The sequence below is a fragment of the Oryzias latipes genome, chromosome 7, assembly GCF_002234675.1.
Source record: "Oryzias latipes chromosome 7, ASM223467v1".
NCBI classification, from domain to species: Eukaryota; Metazoa; Chordata; class Actinopteri; order Beloniformes; family Adrianichthyidae; genus Oryzias; species Oryzias latipes.
The window spans coordinates 10,932,797-10,953,092 of NC_019865.2; the positions used below are offsets into that span (position 1 = coordinate 10,932,797).

Below are 20,296 nucleotides of genomic sequence, written 5' to 3' on the forward strand. Positions count from 1 at the left end.
TTTTCATCTGGTTGTGTTGTGTTTCAGGTTGGGGACCTAGTATTTATACAGCAAAGTGTTAGTCACTTCACCTCATTCCCGCCTACCCAAACCTCAGTCCTCCTACTTATATCTTGCAAGAGTGTATGGGCTGAATCAACTTGGGGAAATTCCAAAACATCCACATGTAACTTTAACTGATGTATTTTTTATTTTTATTACAAATTTAAAGACAGTGATGTTAATCAGTACTAGATGGAAAATAATAAGTTACTATTGGTTCAAGTTGTAAAAGTTTTATTGAAGGGCTGTTGTCATTAAACCAAACTACTAATGAGCTTATACTATAACTTTGAGTCAAATGCAGTTTGATGGTATAAAACATACTTTTAAAATAAAAAAATCCGATAAAAGTACAGAGACGTGATTTCTGTCAGTCTTTTAATAAGAAGAAATTCTCACCATCTCCTCATGGAACTCAGCCAGACACTTCTGCTTTTTCTTTTTTAAGCATTCATATAAATATATATGAAGACATGTTTACTTCAAGTTCTCTTCATAAATAGATACATTTCCTCTAGATGTCAGAGCAAATAAAAATTGGGTCAAGTTATTTAAAAGCAATAATAAAAATACTAAACCTATTTGTAATTGTTCAATGTTATGGTATTCTTAAGATGTATTGACCCGCAATTTAAAGATTTTTTTATTGTGTATTTATACCTTTGTTGTAGGGATGATTAAAAGTTTAGTTGTTACTTAAAGTCTGTAGATTTGTGGGATAGTCTGTTGTTTTTTTGTGTTTTTCTTCCTTGGCTTTTTTGGGAACTACCATCTTCCTCATCACAATATTTGCTGATGCAACTACCCCAATGGCTCCATCTCCAAAATCACCAGTTCATTACTAACATATCCTCACATCATTTGGCAACAAGTGTTACATCACATGTTTGGGTATTCTTCCTTCAAAAGTATGACAACGCACTTTTTATAATTGTGTCCAACAACAGTCAACTATATCTCATCTCAGATATCTCTTCATATCCAACAATCTGAGAGTCAGACAAAGGAAGGGTACGTCGCAGTGTCACACATTTAGACAAACATTCTCACATTCACAACTAGAGATAATTTAAAATGATTAACCTATGATGAATGTTTTTGGAGAATGGGAGGAAGCCAGTGCCCAGAGAAAATCCACACATGCAGCCTAGCTGGGGCTACACTATGTTCAGCCAGTGTTAATCTGTAATCCCAAAAGTAGAAAACAGTTGTTGTATGGTTAACATAGTGTCGATGTTTACAGAAGGAAAAGGTGTAATGTGGGCAGATGTGTCCGGGCCAGTAAGTCATGACTCAGTCTGATCCTGCATGATTGTGCAAAGATGCAGGACTGTTTTCAGAGAACACATCGCTAACATTCTTTCTTCCCATCAATTTGTGTTTTTATATTCAAACAAAAACATTTGACCTGACATGGGTAAAAAATAATTAATTCGTTCCCAAGAAATATCATTTCATGAGAGAGGAAAAAAAGCTAAAAAATAAAAAAAACTAAAGACGAAAAACTAATCTGAAAATGTCTAAATCTCACATGTACTGGTAAGCCCTGTTCACATCCAGGTGAAATTTTGTTTTACCTCCAGAAACATTGTTAAAAAAAAAAAAACCAGAAATTTTGCATTGAGGAATGAAGTGCTTTTTATTTTCTGGCCTTTTATGGAAGTATTTTAATTATCAGTAAAGAGGAGGTGAAGTTGTTAACCTTTTTATTCTTCTTCAGAAAAGTGACTTATATGTCTTCCACCCAGTGACACACATCCTCTAATAACTCAGCTCCAATATAGATCAATTCAGGAAATGCTGTCATATCCCTTTTGTATCAAGCACTTCCCTTTTGTTCTCCATTGACGTGTGTAAAATTGGGTCTTTTTATCCAATTACTAAAGTAACAGGTGAATAGTAAAGACTACATATTGTATTCAAAATATTAGCACAAAGTCACTTTTTACAGAATGTACCAATAAATGCCTGTCAGAAACATAAACAATAGAATCCGAGGCCACTTAGATTAGGTTTCAGAGGAAACATTCAGACAAATAAAATTATTACAAATGTTTTTTCTTTTCCTTTTAAAGCCTTTCAGACACAATAACAAGGTTATTTCACAACAGACTTCCCATTGGATCCCTAGTGCTCACTTGAAAACATCTGCCACTGATTTTTCATGGCGTCATATGTTTAATGAATGTGGCTCCATGCAGCTTAACAATTGCCGCATTTCAATTGCTTTGCCACTTAGTTCCTAAAATGGCCTCTGGCAAAGAAAAACAAAACATATACACATTTTCACATGGTTTTTGCCCTAAAATCCCCCTCAATCACAGGACAGCCGCTTGGCACACACTGTGCACTCATACGAGATGGAAAACTGCGTCATACGAGTACTGGATAATATCAGAGTGGAGCGCTGAGATCCCTGCCACTCACGTGGGTGGAGTCTTTATAATCATTTTAAAAACATTTAAAACAAAAGCATCAAATGCCAACTTCGTAACTTTTGTGACGTCTTTGTTTCTTTCCCAAAGGAGCAAAAATAGCATTAGAATTAAACAGAACCACTGGTCTTTGCTCTGAACGCTGCATTTTAAGGTCAGTCGTTGGGGAGGGTGAAAACTGCACAACCTCAAAATTTAAGCGGTAGTGTCTTCTGCCAAATCCCAGTTTATATCAAGCTCTAAATTTCTCTCTGACGGCCCAGATTCGAAGTTTACAGTTCAGCATCACATATCACGTTTTGTCATCTAGTTGTGAACTGTTAGATTTAAATTGCCTAGTTTGTTGACAAGAGATGTCCTTTATTCACAGTGTTTCTTTTTTTTTTTTTTGTGGGCTGATGCAAATGTAAAAAAAAAATCCCCGTCCTGTCAGTTGATGTGGTCTGTAGACAGCTTCCTTCTTTTAGCTGCTGTCGTACAACGGCTAATTTGTTGATTTTTGTGGTGGGACTCTGAGACTTAGCAACATGCAGAGCCTTCACTGTTTTTGATGTGGAGGAAATATTTTCCCACGTCCAATTTCCAGGTACTAACCAAGCAGTGCTGAGTCTGCTCTGCTTTACAGTAATTCTTGGACTGTTTTTTGTTTTTATGCCCAGTTGAAGCTTGTTTTTGATTTTCAAGACACCATCCCTGGTTTCTATTGCGCTTTCTATTTTAGTGATATTTTACTGCAAAAGGGATTTGAGATGGCAAAAGGTGTTGAATTTCCTGTTCAGTTGACTGGATACTGTACATGCTTTAAAAAAAAAGAAATACATATATATATACATATATATAATGTATTCTGCGTACAAACACTCCCTCTGTTTTATGTACAGTCACCTGACTGGGATTGTAGGAGCCTGAAAACCCAGTTTTGACTCATGTTTTCCAGGAGCTGAAGAAAGGAAGGATACTTCTGCTTTACTAGTCACTTTATTTAATCCAGACTGTTACTCAGCTTGAGGGGCATTTTAGTTCCACTCAAAAAACGTGTTCACACAAGTTTTTGACGAGCTCACTGCGTTTGGAAACAAAAAAGCTAAAAAAGACAAAAAGGAAAAAAGGTGAACAAGGCAAATTTGTTTTGCAAGGTAAAGGGTGCCATGGGGCTTCCTATCCTGACTGTTAGAATCAGTGACACTAGTTTAGAAAACACTAAACACACAGACTTTCATTGATTGGATGAAATGTCGGAGAAAGGCCTACTGGTTCATAAAGGTCAACAGTAATGTTAGTTTTATAAACAAATCATCATTTCTCTCTTCTCCCTTACTTGTTTCCCTTAATGGGACCATTCAATAGCAAGAATGTGGTAAACCCACCTGAGGGACATATGTGGGGCTAGAGCCCAGCCTCATTCAAACGGATGAAGCAACTTGGATGAGTGGCGAAATGTTTTAAGAAAAGAAGACAAGAAGTCCTGAGGCCTTGACTCAGTGTCAAGACATCATGGAGACGAATGAGAATCTTCATTAACAAGGTAAAAAATTGCAAACACAAACACCCGTGTCCACTGTAATGCAAAATATGTCAAGACCTTCTAAAGGGCCTATACCATACAAAATCATTGTGAGCTTTTTAAGTGTATCATAATGTTTATTCTACACAAAAAGAAACCCTTGAGAGGTACAGTAACTCTTTTAGTAACTAGGGCCCAGTTTAAAATAAATCCCTCATTTGAAACAGAATCTAAAGTTTCCATAAAAATGCTATGACTTAAAACAACATTTCCTGTTAAGCAATTTCTTGTTTTTTCAGGCAAAAATGAACCGTTTTGTTTTTGTTGGTTTAATACCGGATGTAGGAATTCATAATTACTTTAATATAAAATCTACATTTCTTTAGGTTATGTCCTGTTTATGGGAAAGCAATGGTTCATGACCAAACAAGATTTAACAAAATTAATCATTGATCAAATCAATTAAAAAACTATATTGTTTACTTATAAATCTAAATCCAGAATTTCAGCAGAAATGTCATGCTCTACTTGTAACCACTTCTTCTGTTTTGCACCTGACTCATCAGCTGTAAAAAACAGATGATTGAAAAAAAGCCAAGAAAAAAAAGAGTTTAAGTGCAAAGTTCTGTAAGATGGACTTTATTTAGACTAATTCCTAATTACCTGTCATTTATTATGCAACTTTTCCTGTTGAACCGTGTCGTTGCGGAACTGTAAACCCACCAAGATCCATTCACACTTCTGCACAAAGTTCTCTTAACAACTTTTTCAGGTTTCAGGGTGGTCATTCCCTAAGCTGGCTTCATATGATATGGTATATATTAAAAATCTTTAGTGCCTCAATAAATTTACATCATGACTTTTATCTGGTCTCATCTGACAAGAACCTTTTACATACTTCTCAGATCATTTTTCATTCATAACACCATTTCTGCATGTGGACATGTGATAACTTTTACATGAGGCCAGTGTTAAATGTCTGTACATTATTTTCTTTATTTTCATTCTGTTTCATGCTGTTTTTTTCAAGACTGCTCTGTTGACCTACAAGCTGAAGGCTGCTGTGTTGGGAGTTTTGTCTTCCATTTTTCACCTTGAGGAAGAAGTTTCTGAGAAAGCGAAGGGAGTTTGGGATACAAACTGATAAGCAGGAACTGTGAACCGAGACTCCCCTGTCTGCAGCAAGAACTTTAAAGTAGTGTATTGTTAATTACTGACCTTGCATCTCTTAGACTCATTATTCTTTTCTGTAACCAGGGCAACCAATTGTAAATAAAATAAGAGGTCGGAAAGACATCCAGAGAGCTTTTGGAGACATAGGCGTTGGACGGTTGTCTGTTTCGGCTCTCCTTGTGAGAAAAATCGTACTGGGCTCTTGTGTGTGTTTTATAATACTGTCGTGAGTTTTCAGAAATAACCTTGAAAGCCAGAAATAAACTACAGAAAAATAAAAATTTCATGCAACAAACTTGAAGAAATCAAAATAATGTTATTTTATTTATTGATAAAACACAAATAAAGCTAAAGGATGGTCTCTTTTTGATTGTTTGGGATGTCTTTGGCATTTAAAACATTTACAAATCCTTTAAGTCTTTGGAGAGAGCTGCCCAACACTTTCTTTGATTTCCACTTGAGTACTCCACAGAATTGGGAAACACAAGTAGTGATGAATGAGACAGGATATGACAGCGAGTTGGCAAAAATTTTTTGCATTTGTGCAGATGTTCTGCAACAACTTTGTGCGTGTGTGATCTCGATGGTGAGAATGTGCTTTGTTGTGAAATTTAGAGCTTTGTGGATCAACCATATAATTTGGGTTGCATGCGTAGGTTACTTGTGTGACACAGTTTTGCTGAAATACTTATAGGGAGATAAGTGTGTCTTTAAATTATTGTAAGAAAATGTGGGAGTCTCAGTCAGGAGGAAGACAGGGCTTTATCGTCAACGCCTTTACTCAAAGCCACCAGACTCTTCGAGGAAAACTTAATTTTGTCTCATTTTGATGGTGATTTGTCTGAGCTCATGTAATTATACAATATCACTGACAGCATACAGGTTTGGCCGAGTGCCATGAGGGCGGAGGGGGGGACTAAAATCTGCACACGGCAAGTTGAGGCAAGCAGATTTGTGTTGACTTTATGGACAAGCATTTTTTCCCCTACCACTGTTGAAAGTAAACGACTGCCAGTTACAAGCTGTGGGTTTCATGGGTGGGTTCCAGCCAAAGCACAGCCACAAAAAAAAAGAGGAGGGGGGGGGCAGCATTGGCCTTTACGCCAAATACTCTTACTGCTTTTTTGACTAAACATAAAACGCCTTCACAACACTTTTTAAGAGTTGTTTTCAAAAAACTGCCACAGAAATATATAAAACAAGGGTGTGTTAACCCCCCCATCCATTTAAAAGTTTAAAAACAAGATTTGAATGGTATAACACTGCAAGCCTCTTATGCAACGTATGCTTATTCAGCAGGTTTTACAAACCACACCTTCAGAAAATGGGAAAACGAATGGGAATTTCCCTCCTATGATAAAGAACCTGATAACAGGATGGGAGTGAGTCAGGCTCAGCACTTCAGCTGCCTCTGCACACTTTGCTGCACATATATGCAACTTTTCCCCCCTCAGGACAAAGACCCATTTAGTGATGCATGCGCTATGTCATTTTCCCGCAATAGAAGAAAACCAACGTGAACCCTAGATTCGCCATTTCCGGTTACACATCTGGCGATGACTCCAACCGGGTCACTTGTGTACACAGAAACAAATCCAGCCAAACATATTATTAAAAATGTCAGCAGCATCATTACATGCCTAAACAGTGTAGTGCTGAAAAACCCAATCTGGTTTGTACTTTGGTACAGAAGTGCATCAAACTGGATTTAGTTGAGCAAGAAAAAGATTTGTTAGATGAAGAATGCTTGAAAACAGCTGCTTCAAATGTAAATATTTTTGTCTATTTCTGCCTAACTTTTAGCAAATTCTCAAGTTGAGGAGGTTTTAGAAAAGGAAGTCTTTGAAATAGTATTTATATTGCTCATTCTGAATCAGCAGTGAGTACGAAAGCTTGCACCATGCTGCCGTTCTCAAAGAGACAAATAGTAGTTAAGAGACTTTCTCCACATCGATAATTGTTGAAAAGGATTCGGTTTTAGTGCGCTTATTGCTGCTTTGTCAGATTTGTTTCAATCAGGTGAATCTAATTAATAGAATGCAGGGTAATCTATGAAACCGCTTTTGACTAAAAAGCAGTGAAAAATATAGATTCAGCCCAGCTCTGAAATAAAAACATTAGAGTGAGAAATGAGTTGCCAGCAGGTGCCACTCTTTCACAAAGAACCGTAAGTAAATGAGGCCAATAGAAAGTTAGAAATTCAGCTCAATTTGAAGGAATTAATGTCAACAAAGAAGAAAATGCGGCATTCTCAAGCTTCAGCAGCTTCACACAATGCGTCTGGAAATGCTCTCAATCACCAAAGGCAGTGAATTATTCACCTATTAAATCACACATTATCAGTGAAGAATATCTCTTGCAGATTCATAAAAACTTCATCCTGTCAAGAATTTATAACACCTTTTCTTTGGTCTGCACTCCGCCAGAGCTCCAAGCTAATTTACAACCAAGGTTCAAAAATAAATTTAGAGGATGTTATTTATAGTTGATTTATTTTTCAAAGACGATAAAATATTGATGCTGGTTTAATTTTGTATGTATGTGTGTGTGTGGGGGGCCTGATTGAATAATTGAAGGCAATAGAATTTTTATTTTTTTGCAGCTATTTAATTTGTGAGTTTAAGAAACGATATTTCTGCTTTAGTTTGAAGGATAATCAAGATTGCTGAGTGTGATAATCAACTCTTGAGGGGTTACTAATGTTTCAAATCATTACCAGAAAAACTCATGTTCACCTATTTCCAAATGCAAATTTCAATCTGTTTTTGCTTTCTGCTTCTCATGTGTTCATCATTTTGGATGCAGTGTCTAATTAGAAGCAAGGCTAACCTGAGTTTGATGTTTCCGCTCCACTTTTTCAAAGCACAGATGAGCATGACACAGATGCTTTTGTAGCGGAGGGCAAAATTGGTGGCCTTGCTACATACAATAAGGCTGATCTTTGCTCTGTGAAGCCATACACTCTAAACAGTGTCAACAATTACTTTCGTGTGATCACATCCTGTGCTTTCATGCATAACACCACCACAGCATAAAGAGCTTTCTGTACAGCATAAAGAGCATCTTCCTCTCATGTTACAACAGTATTTATTACAGCTTTTCCCCACAACAGATGTTGCAATTGTAAAGAGGTATTAGAGAAGCTGTGTGTCCGGCTGTGAAGCAGTACCGGAGGTGAATAACCCCTTTCTATAAACAGAGTCCAGGTAGGTCAAAATCACTCTTCCATTTTTTATGAGAAAGAAAAACCTCTTAGCCGTGGACTCAAATATCCTGTTGTGCATTTTCCCTTCAGCGTGTGCTTTGCTGGAACCACAGGGAATCTTCTGAGGATTGGAACATATTCGTTCTCAAAGTGCACACCTATTATTGGCATGACACATGACTGAAACAAACTGGTTAGAGAAAATATTGATCCAAAAGTGTGTGTAACTCACCAAAGGCCAAATTCAGAGGTGTGTCAATTGTATTATTTTTTTTTTTTAACTTAGTCCAAATCATTGTTACTGCAAAACATACTTTTTTGCAACATAATACAGCCAATGCTCCAAATTTGGGGTCTTGAAAATGTAAAGATGATGCAGAATGATAGCATATTATTATATCCAAGCTCTAAATCGCTTTTTTTCCTCCTCAGAGCCTGTGAGAGGTGACCTCCGCTGTCCAACGGGAAACACTTGACTCTGTCGCTTCACTCACTCCTTTTCATTTGAAACCTTTCTATTTGGCCTTTTTCCGTGAAATCCAATGGGATAAGAATAGTACCTTTACCAAAATCTCGTCTCTGCTCCTGAGTGAAAAATATTACCAGGCCTGGAGATTAATTCATAAAAGCTCCTATATCATCATCACAATAAAGAGGGCACACAGAGAGTGTAATCCTCTCTGTGGGTTCCAAGTGAGTGCTATACATGAGGCAGTAGGGAATCTCTTCATAGTCTGAGAGGAGAAACAGCACAGTAGGTGCGAGATGTTCTCTACAACCTAATTCCACCCCACACGTGAAAGAAATACCCTTCCTGGGGAAAAGAACAAAGATTGTCAGAGCCGTTACAACTCTCAGCTGTTATCCGACAGGCACATTAATAAGAATTTTTACAGTCCTGCCGAGCAGCTGCCTGCTTTTATTACAAATCTGTGTTGGAGATGTTGACTGTTGAGGAATAATTATAACCTGAGAAGGACTGACTCATCGAGAGAGGTGAAAAAGTAGTTAACACCTTTACTGTTATTTTTCCAATCAAAGTCTTGCATCTGCATTGAGATTAAGTGTTAGCTAAATGTGAAATGGACACCCTGTCAGTTTGACTGATTGCACTGGAACACGTTTATAGAATGTGGGAATGAAGAACAAAGATTTTCATTTTCTATACCGTTTTTCCCTTTCGGGGTCACGGGGCTGCCGGAGCCTATCCCGGCCACTTGTGGGCGAAGGCAGGGGACACCCTGGACAGGTCGCCAGTCTGTCGCAGGGTAAAGAAGAACAAAAATCTAAAAAAAAATGTAGGATTCTTATTAGATTAGAAAAACAAAAACAAGACACAACATCATTATCACCTTCAAAGTTAAATGGAAAAGATGTTTTCTGGTGGTGAAGTCGCAGAAATACGTTTTTTTAAACCCCAGCTGGTGTCTTTGCATCTTTAAACCGCTGGACTGATGACCTACTGAAACAGGTATAGAAACTGCTAGGATGGATGTATAAAGGTGGGTAAAAGGTTTTTTTTTTTTCATTTTTCCTGGTGCTCTGAGCCCACCATCCTGCTTATTATCCATGTTACCATGCTTTAGCACACCTAATTTAGCTCCCCATCAAGCACTGCAGAGGGCTGGTAATGATGGTCATTAAAGTCAGGTATGTTTGAGCAGGGAAGCATACGTGGGCCATGGGGATCAGGGTTGAGAAACAGGATAACCAGTCACTTAATCATTTGGCTAAACCTCAGGTCTAGCCTGTGTTTGCTTGAAGCTAATAAAAGCAACAAAACTAAACTAAACTGTTTTTGTAATTTATTGCCAAATGATGAACATAGTAGTATTTTCTTTCACTTTTCTTTGTGGAAAAAAATAACAGTTTTTTTCTTAGAAATACGTGTAATTTTTTGAAGCCGGACAAGCTTTCCCATCTTAAAGCACAATAGTTGCGCACAGGGTTAGCGTGTAAAACCAAGACTTTGACACAGGCTCATAGTGAAGATTACATCCATACTCTTTAATAAATGCACTTTACTTGAGGCTTTATAAGAATTGTGCTTTGAGTTAAAGGCTGGAAGATGCCTTCTGTACAAAAGCAATGTCACAGTATTTCCTCCCTGCTAAAATGCCTTTGTTACATAAACAGAGCTAAAAATGCTGAGTAGTGCTTCAGTCAGAGAGAGTTCATAACATACGACAAGATTTTGTATTGTCTTGTTTAATTTATGTGTGCAGCTTCAGCAATTAGTGGCTGTCCAAGCACATTATTTAGCATAAATCCTTCTTGAAATTAATTGAAAACCGTGGCCTGTATGACCTTTCCATCTGCTGCTGATATTTCGTTTTAGCTTAGAAATGATACATAATGGCAGCTGCTTGATCTCAGAAGACATTAGACCAGAAACAATTGAGCTGAAATATAAACAGAACACTACAGATGTTTGTTAAATGGCAAAAAGGAAGAAGTAATATGGCACTCGCAAAAGAATGCTTCATTTAATAGTTATTAAACCATTTTTCTTATTTTTGCCTTTAAAGTTGGCTAATTAAGTATATTTCAACCATGCCAAGATATTGACGTGAGCCAAAGAAGTGAGTGGTTTGGTTAAAGTTATTTTTCTGTCTCTTAAGATTTAAATATCTCTAACTTTTTTCAGTTAGGAGACAAAATATCACTTTTTCAGGAGATTGTCACACATTTTAGTGAAATCTTATAGTAAAAGGGATCAAACAATACATATTTACATTCCTTTACATTGTGTTTAGATGAAAAGCACTAAACATACTTTATCTATTCTTCTACAAACATACCAGCTTGGCATTATGCAAAACTTTGAGCTTGCATGGTAGTAAATGCTCACAATCTTCAGGTTCTAAGAAACCAGTTCAATCAAGACTTACCAAAATACTGTAAGGCTGCTTAAGCTAATATCTGCCGTGCTAAGGTTTTCCAAATGCTTCTGAAATAGAGGCAGAGACATGATTCTCGCCGCCACCAGCCGGCGTGGAGGCCAGATAAAAATGCTCTTTAAGTGCATCTTGTGTTTGTCCCTCATGAATAGTTGCCAGACCTTCCTGCTTGTCCTGCAGCTTGTGAACTGTTAAAATTCTCCCGTTGCCTCAGTCTGCTACTTTCTTATTCTTGTCCACCTCCTCTGCCGTGTATTACTGATTTTTTTTTTGTATCAGGGAAAGCCTGGAGTCCATGGAGAGCTGTTGAGAGGTTACAAAACCTTTCCTACAGCACTTACTGAGGTGCTGCTTTAAAGTTGTGCAATTTAGACCCTGAAGATAAGAGGAGCATTCACAGCTGTGCTGCTGGAATCTTATTTACAACATTACATTCATTTTTTCTTTCCATCATTGACAGTTTAAACATATACATAGTGGTATGAAGTACCCTGCTCTATTTGTTCTAAAAATGTTCAAGCGAGCTGTGGCATTTTATAATCGTATAATTAGCAACAACAATAATTTATATTGCACGTTTTGTTATTTCCACGCCAACTGTTTCATCATAATGAAAAAAAGCAGTTATAGTGGATTGATTAAAGTCTGTCGCCAGTATAACTATCAAAAGGACCTCCTTTATAGCAAGTTTTTTCAGTTGCTGCTCTTCTTTTTCCCCCCTCTGACCAAACTTTGAATAAATATCCTGAGAAAAATGTGAAAATCTTCAAGTGATCAATGTGGTGTTGGTCACTCAAACACTGCAGCCTTGCTGTAAAGCATTCTCTGCCTCTCAGAAGAACACATTCCAATGAAGAGAGCAACTGCTTTTGGACTGATCAGTGACAACTGCAGTGATCGGTTCTGTTTGTTTGGAACATATTCTGCTCTGTTGAGGGTTAATCTCGGTTGCTTTATTAAGGTGTTTCTGTCTTCTGATCCTCTTGTAACTGAGGTGAAAGTTCTTGCTGCTGTGATAGATGACGTTTAAGGTCTTCCATCTGAGATGTATCCACCGGCGTTATCTGGTGTGGAACCAGCATGGGCATTTCTTTCCTGTCGCTGGGCTGGAATTCCAGGGCTGGTGTTTCCTTGCAGCAAACGTATTGTTGCCAGATTTTCCGGAAGGCCGAGCGAAACCTCTTAATGCGGAAAGCATAGACGATTGGGTTGACTGCAGAGTTTCCATGTGTGAGCAGGATGGCAATATAAAGGAGGACTATGGGCTTCTTGCATTCGGGGCAGAAGAGAGTGATGCAGTTGATGATGTGGAGAGGGAGCCAGCTGACGGCGAAGAGAAAAAGAACCAGAACCAGAGATTTGGCAAGATTTAGCTCTTTGTCATAATATCTGTTCGGCTCTGTGTGATTAGCAGTGATCTTCTTGTTATTCAGCTGCTTGTGGATCATGTAGAAGATCTCTGCGTAAAGAATCAACATAAACAGCAGTGGCGGCAGCACCCAGCCAAAAAAATTAAAATACACCATGTAGTCCATGCTAATGACGTTCTCGAACTGGCAGGTGATAACGAGGTCCGAGCTGATGGAGCCATTCTGCTGGAGGCGCCTCAGGTTGTTCCAGCCTAACATGGGTGTGAGCCCTACAATGAAAGCCACCGTCCAGCATATCACCACTGCCAGACCTGCTCGCCGGCGAGTCACCACTCGTTTGTACCTGCAACAACAAACAAAAACACGTCACATGTTTTCTTCAAAGCACTCCCCGGGTATGGATTGTTTTTTTCTTTTATTTCATTTTTATGAAGCAAGTGTCCTTAGGGTGACAAAAGCTACAAGGGCCTGATTCTCCAGCCTATTTGCAGTAAACTATTCATTTCAAACAGTGCTACTTCTTCTTGAACCCTTTAACACTTAAGCTTTAGCTCCAGTGTTTACATTTTTCGACTTCTGTAACTCTTTAACCATTTACCGTATAATTTAAATCCAGTGGATTCTGGAGCAAATAAAACCAGCCTTATGCTGATGTGCAACTCTTCCCAGCATTGAGGTGTTTACAATTGATCTAAATCAGTTGATTCTGTTTCTGATCTTTATGTTGATCACCTGAACGGTCAGAGTCGCGGTAAGTCAAAAAGCATGAGTTATTCAGCTGTTGCAGGCAACACCTCCGGTGTTAAAGGGTTAAGCAATGGATGCGGGCTGTCTGTGGGCAAACAGTGAGCACACAGGTTGTACCAAATACTTAAACAACATTTAAGGGTAAGTAAGGGTGAAGTAGGTGAGACGCAGGCGTGTGGCACGACAATGGTATGTTCCATTTTTATAATGTCCCTCGAGGTGCCCGTATGAGACTCAAGGGAACTGCAAGACACATGTGTTCCCCTTAAAATGCGGTCTTCCTGTCTACGACCCTCCACAGGCCCAGACAACCACAAACACCCACAGCACCCGTAAGGGTCAACCCTCGTATTGGTGCATGTGACTAAGGCATAAAGCCTAATGGTGTAAGAGTCTGAAGCTTAAACACATTACCAGTAACTCAGTTCAAAGCATTCTTTGTCATGAGATGTTAGAGACAGCAAACTTATCTTGAGTAAATTTAGGTTGACAAGTAGACTAAAACTTAACCATCTCTGCAAGTGAGTGTTAGTCTGTCCGCCCATCGCGAGTATTCCGCAATAAGCGTTGAACTGTGGAGGTTAAACCACAAAATGATGCAGCTGTGGCCACAGCTCACTGCTTCATCAGCGGAGGATCAAGCGCAGAAAACAAATTTCACACACCTCAGGTCTGTCACAGCTGATGAGACTTCAAGTTGAAGTGGCCAAACGGTTTCAGTCTGCTTTGATGGGACAGAATTAAATCTTTGGTTTACAGAATACAATAAAAAAGATCTACAGATAGTTGCCAACCTTCATCTAACAAAAAGAAGACATAGCAGGATGTAGGAGCAAGACTAAGATAATGGGTGAGGGAAATCCTATCCCAGCTGCTGTGCGAGACCAAAAATGACCAGAAGAGTCAAACTGAAAGCAGCCTGGAGGCAGAGGTGAAAAACCATTTATATGGTGTTTGTTTTCCAGAGAAAACACTTGCAGCATGTCAGCCTGACCCTTCATGAGGTGCAGCGCGATACCAAACTCCATTCTACTGTTTAGTCTGGTTGTAACAGGTGATCTGTCTTGGATTAGTATTGATTAAGGGCACACATGTTAAATTAGGTTTAGGTTTTACAGCTGTGTGAAAACAGAGCCTATATGACACAGATTAGGGGAGACTTCAATAACATCCGTGTGCAAGAAAGAAACCATGTTACACCAATTCAGCCTTTGGAAAATACATTTTTGTAACATACTCTTATTGAGAATTTTCTTTATATTTAAAGCAAAAAAGAGAAGTAGGGAAAGGCTAAGTTTTTATTAAGTTAATATGACCACAGAACTATACAAAAGAAAAGGATGACAGTGAAATTAAAGGGATTCTATAAGTCTTGGGTTGACATGTCCAAAGTCTGGTCTGCAGGCTCCTGTTATAAAATCAATAACATGTGGACCCCAGCACTTCTTCCACTTTCGGCTTCTCCCATCAGGGGTCGCCACAGCGAACAAGTCGCATGGTAAATTTGGCAATGTTTTACGCCGGATGCCCTTCCTGACGCAACCTTCTCTAACCGGGCTTGGAACCGGCAGAGGTAGATGTGGACCCCAGCACTAAGAACTACAAATTCTTAATTGTGATTGGCTAAATTCTGTTATGAGCTATTGTAAACCTTGACCTTCAGAGCATTAAGGGTCAAATGAGAAGAACAGATTATTTGTTTCTATGATTAAAATAAGATAAATATTTGTGTTATTTTCCTGTTTACAAGATTTGCATTTGGAAGTTTACAGCGATAACAGTTTACAGTTTAAGATGAATTATTTTTATAACAATAAAGGTGGCATCATTAATAATTCATTTTGTCACCTTTATTTAAACCCAGATTTAATGTTGACAAAAAATACTTTCATCCAGGCAGACTTTTATTTAATTTTCTTTCTGGTTTTCAAATCAGAAATTCACAGTATTTTTGGCTAAAATGTACTCAGATATTTTCTGTTCTAGTATGAAGAAATGAAAGTATACCATTGCTAGAAAAATTGTAATTTAAGTCCAACTCGAATCATATTTTGAAATATTGTAAGAGCATTCCAAATGGTTTTTAATTGTGATTGTACAGTTTTTCGCCTTTTAACCTGTGTTGTTTCTGAGTTATGGTGGAACTGTTGGCGTGGAGTATGCCTGTCCCTACTTCCTGACATCTATCTGTTTACATACTCGCCTGCTAGTTTACATCCCCTCACACCCCCAACCAATAGTACCGGTAGGACAAAAATGGCAATATTGGAGATATCCAGCCTCTAAGTGCCAGCTCGGACGAAGAAAATGAAGACATACATGGATCTAGTTGTCAAAGCATGATGCATCAGAATGGAGTGGAGCAGGTAGCTTGTGGCTTGCCATGCATGGTAACTTGTACATCACAAGCTTTTTTTCTGCTCCTGCAATTATTTGAATAAAGAAATATTCAGAAATGCAATTTTTGGCTTACTTTTTCATAAGATCCTCGATCTGCAGAAAAATGCCTCAAGAACGGAAAAAAAAACCGTGGCACAATTTTCATTTGAGATTGTCTTTAAATAGTTATTTTGCATTCAACGTTATTATGAAGATTCAATGCAAACTGAATAGTTAGCCCTCACACATCTACACCAAATCTCTTTGCAAAAAGTTTGGACAAAAAAAGATACATTGTCTGACATCCTTGCAGATGTAGAAATAGGGATTATCAGATGAGTACACTTACATTTTTAAAATGTTACATCTTAAAAAAAGGGTAACAGAGGGTGCCACACTTTTGTGTCAAATGCTGCCTGAACAGGCACAAGCATGTCAGCTTTTGCACCGAATCCCATGTGGAAATGAGAACTCAGGTGACCGATTTCAGCCGCGTGAGGAGAGAAACATCAAAGTGCTCTTTCACGGCCAACACTGCATGGGTGTGAATGTGTCCTACTTTATGTTGTCATGTATGCTGAGAACCCCCCCCCCCACCCCCCACACACACACACACCACCACCACCTCACCTGGTTGGGATCTTGACCCTGAGATAGCGGTCAATCGCGATTGCCAGAAGGGCCACGATTGAACTTTGAGTCAGCACCAGCACGGTGCACGCCACGAGCAGGCAGCTGTAAAAGTGCGTCTGAAGTCCGATGCTGATGGTGATGGCCAAAGGGATGACGAGCGCTCCCACCGCGATGTCCGCCAGAGCCAGGGAGACGATGAAGCAAAACGTGGTGTCTCTCAGGGATTTGTTAATTTTCACAGCCCAAACTACCATAACATTCCCGACCACGGAGGCGACCGCAATCAGCACCTCCATCCCTATGTAGAGGGACTGTGCTGACAAGAGTGTCCCAGCCATTCCAGGAGATGAGGAGTAGGTATCCTCGTTGAGGAATCAGCCCAGCAGCGAAACGGGAAACCAGCGGAGCTGCTTGGTTTTCTACAGTCCCCTCGGCGTTTTCCAAACGAGCCCTGCGCTCATCCCTGTCATGGTGCCTCGTTAAGGTTGTCCGATAGCAGCCGAGAGGAAATCCACTTTGTAGTAAAAATAGTAATAATCATAAAAAAAGAAGAACAAAAGCGTCAAATGGAGGCTAAAAATCGGGAGTTTGCGTTTGGAGCTGCTGTCCAGCGGTGGATGTGCGTCGCTCCTGATCCGCTCCCAGCGCCTCCTCCTCTTGGCTGGATGCACCTGCGTCTGGTGAGCGCAGCATCCTCTCCACACACTTTGATTTATCCAGGAAGATGCTCACGAGAAAGCAGGTTATAACCTCACAACTGTTTCTATAAACAAGAGGATACTCTTGCAGACACCCCCCCCCCCCCGCCGCCGCCTCTCCCCCACCTTTATGTGCGTTTCACAAAACAAAGACTGCTGCAAGCTTCATATATTTTTATACTTTTCTTGGGATAAGCTGTCCTCCTTTGAGCTCACTCAGCCTGCTGTTTTCATTTGAACCCAACCATTTCTCCTGGAAGGTATGATTGCTTTATTTTTTAATAAATAAAAGCTGCTCTGACTTCCTCCTGGACCGTCCTGAGGAGAAGACAGTCTCTCTGTGCAACACTAGTGTAATGCATATGCCCTTGGAAAAGCTTAGAGTCCGGATCAATTGGAATTTGATCTACAGAGCATGTGGCAAAGGCAGTAAACCCAAGAAGACAAATATAAAATCAGAAACAAACACTCCAGTTTTTGTCCACCTATGTATCAAAAGGTGTAAAATCTTTACAGCTTACTTTTCAAAACCCCCTAATCCACATTCCTACAAACACTACAAAGAAGATTAACACAAACAATGCTTTCCGGTCATTCAAATACTATGTCAAAGGTAAACTCTGCCCTAAAAGCTTGATTTCTTAGTAACATCTACTTTCAGGCTGATTTGGATCCATTTATTCCCTTGTTATGTCCACTCACCGGTCACTTTGTTAGGCACACCTGACCAAAAGTTGGTTAACGCAAAACTCTGGTCAGCCAATCACATGGCTCAGTGCATTTAGTCAAGTAGACTTGATCAAGACAATCTGCTGCAGTTCAAACCGAGCATCAGAATGGAGAAGAAAGGAACGTGGCATGGTTGTTGGTGGAAGATGGGCTGGTCTGAGTGGCCTATGAACAAAGAGAGGTGTAACACTGCAAACACTCCAAATGCTGCACTGCTGGGGTTTAAAGGTGAACGAGCGGCAGCAGTGTGAGCTTTGATGCAGACTCCAAGTGAGCAGGTATGACTGAATATGCAGACGGCACAGATGGTCCACTGTGCTCACTCGCATATAAAAGAAAGTCCAGGGTTTTAGTTTACAACAAGTATGGGCTTCAGAGTGAAACACAAACAAAAGACTAGGCAGGCTAACACAATGCTCTGCATTTGTATGAAGACAATGATGACAGGAGGACCATGCAGTAAACCAAAGCAGTATTTGTGCTGGAGCACTTTCCATCTGTGAGCACAGAGTTGCTGGCGTGCTGGACAGAGGTCAACAAGTCCAGACTGAGGCAAGATGCAGCCACATGGGCCTGTTGGAGCAACTGCAGCTCCATTTCACTGCTGACATTGTAATGAACACAAGCCCGGTGGTGGCTGCATGAAGAATCATTATGCAAGTAATTACGGAGCAAATGAATTGACAGACAAATGAACAAACCCATCAATATGGCGGACAATTAGATTCTGTTATCTGGCTGATCAAGGTTGCACCTTTCACTGTAGAGTTCTTTAATTATAAACTAATCTTGTTCACTTATGTTGTTCAAGCGTGTCAGGCCACAGCGTACATCAGATGGATAAAGACCCACTCCAATAAAATTACTGTTTTTGGTGTTTTTAACATGGTCTTGTAGCATTTTACTTATGTTGGAGGACATACGCGAAAGAATTTAAGATTAAATCGGCATTTATAAGTACGGTATTTGTTTAAGTCATGATGGATCAGGAGCAGATAAAAAAAAAAACGCTGTTTGAAAAAGCTCTCAGTTGTGACCCAGCAACCGCAATGGAAGGGCCAAAGTCTCCCAGCTCCACTCTATTCTGATACATCCACTTGTGGACAAACAGATCCATGTACGTCTTCATTTTCCTTCTCTGAGCTGGTGTCTGGATCAAAACTGTCTAAGCTGGACAGTTCATATATTGCTCGTCATTTTTGTTGCACCAATAACGTTAGGTTCAGGTTGTGAGGAGCTGGAAGCTGAGAGAGATTATAAACAAAGGAATGATGTGATATCAGCGGAGACTTACCTTTGCACAAACAGTACCCACAACTCAGATGCGATTTTCTGATAAACAACTGCTGCTCTGCAGAAACTATGACCGGAGCATTGTTTGTGTAATAAACAAACAATTGATGTTTGATGAACTGTGCAGCACATTGCATTTTTCCTGATGAGCTGGGAACAAAAATACTGCATGTGTTACAAACCCTACTTTCACTGCTGCTGCTGTTTTGACTCTTGTGACACAGATGTGGCTCAGCACTCGTGTGCTTCTCATGAGGTGCTTCATTACCTTGATTTGATGTGAATGTGACTGCAATAATGAGTTAAAAAAGGGCTAATAGGCTCACATTTAACTTGCTGAAGAGCATCAGGAGACAGTTTTAGGCTTTTTTTTTTAAGCCAGGCAAATGGTCTTAACATTTTCATTCACATATCAACAGTCAAGAATCTCTTGATTGACTCAGAAGGAGCTCTTCTACATTAGAAACCCTGAAAGGAGAGTTTTACGCTTTATACTTAAGGAAAATATTCAGAAATCTTCAATCACTTTTAGTTCTGTGGTAAATAATGCAGCTGCTTATGGCTTGGCGTTTAAATCTCCATTTTGATGATCCACATGAAAATCACTTCAAACATCAAAGATTGATCCTTTAAAAGAAAAAAAAACAAAGACTACAAAGGTTTAGAAGATTGTTCCCCTTTGCATCCATCTTTTGTTTGATAAAACATTCTTCCTTAGTTAGCATCTCTGCACAATTGAGCTAAAACTGAATTATTTTTCTTCCTGTATAAGAAACAGCCAAAAAAGCACCAAATGGAGAGGGTAGACCACAAACAATGAAAACAAAGCATCAGGGTTGTTGTATAACAGCTACTTTTATGAAATGTTTGTAACATTTTTATTTCATGATCCCTTTTTAACTTCCTGTTTATCATTTACAACAGCTGATTGAAGTTCATCTAAACAAATGGCAGCTTAATGCTTTTTAGAAAGCAATAAAACCGACTGACTGATATACCCACAGAATCTTGAGGTATGGAAATGCTTTAGTAAACATTTGTCAGATTTTGCCATTTGGGTGTTTGTGACAGGGATGTTTTTGACCAGTAAAGTGCAACAAGGCTCAGCTGGGTAAGGCAGACTGTGCAGCTTAATGCATTTTTCCTGATGAGCTGGGAACCACAATACTGCATCTGTTACAAACCCTA

At 39.3% G+C, this 20,296-nt stretch overlaps 1 protein-coding gene across 1 annotated transcript; it reads right to left on the reverse strand.

The window, feature by feature from the left end:
- Window positions 1–9,887: 9,887 nt before the first annotated feature.
- On the reverse strand, window positions 9,888–17,151 carry LOC101166301 (adenosine receptor A1). The gene is made up of 2 exons (XM_004070681.4): window positions 16,386–17,151; window positions 9,888–12,972 (listed from the first exon to the last, which is right to left on the reverse strand). Exons 1-2 carry the CDS (start codon window positions 16,724–16,726, stop codon window positions 12,216–12,218), a joined length of 1,098 nt encoding a protein of 365 aa, XP_004070729.1. The 5' UTR covers window positions 16,727–17,151; the 3' UTR covers window positions 9,888–12,215.
- Between the last annotated feature and the right edge of the window lie 3,145 nt (window positions 17,152–20,296).

What these genes read in the sequence shown, in the direction of transcription:
- LOC101166301 (XM_004070681.4), bottom strand. Translation starts at nt 16,726, where the DNA reads ATGGCTGGGACACTCTTGTCAGCACAGTCCCTCTACATAGGGATGGAG. An exon ending in AGGGTCAAGATCCCAACCAG is followed by an intron (nt 12,973 to 16,385) that starts GTGAGGTGGTGG and finishes TTGTTGTTGCAG; the next exon opens with GTACAAACGAGTGGTGACTC.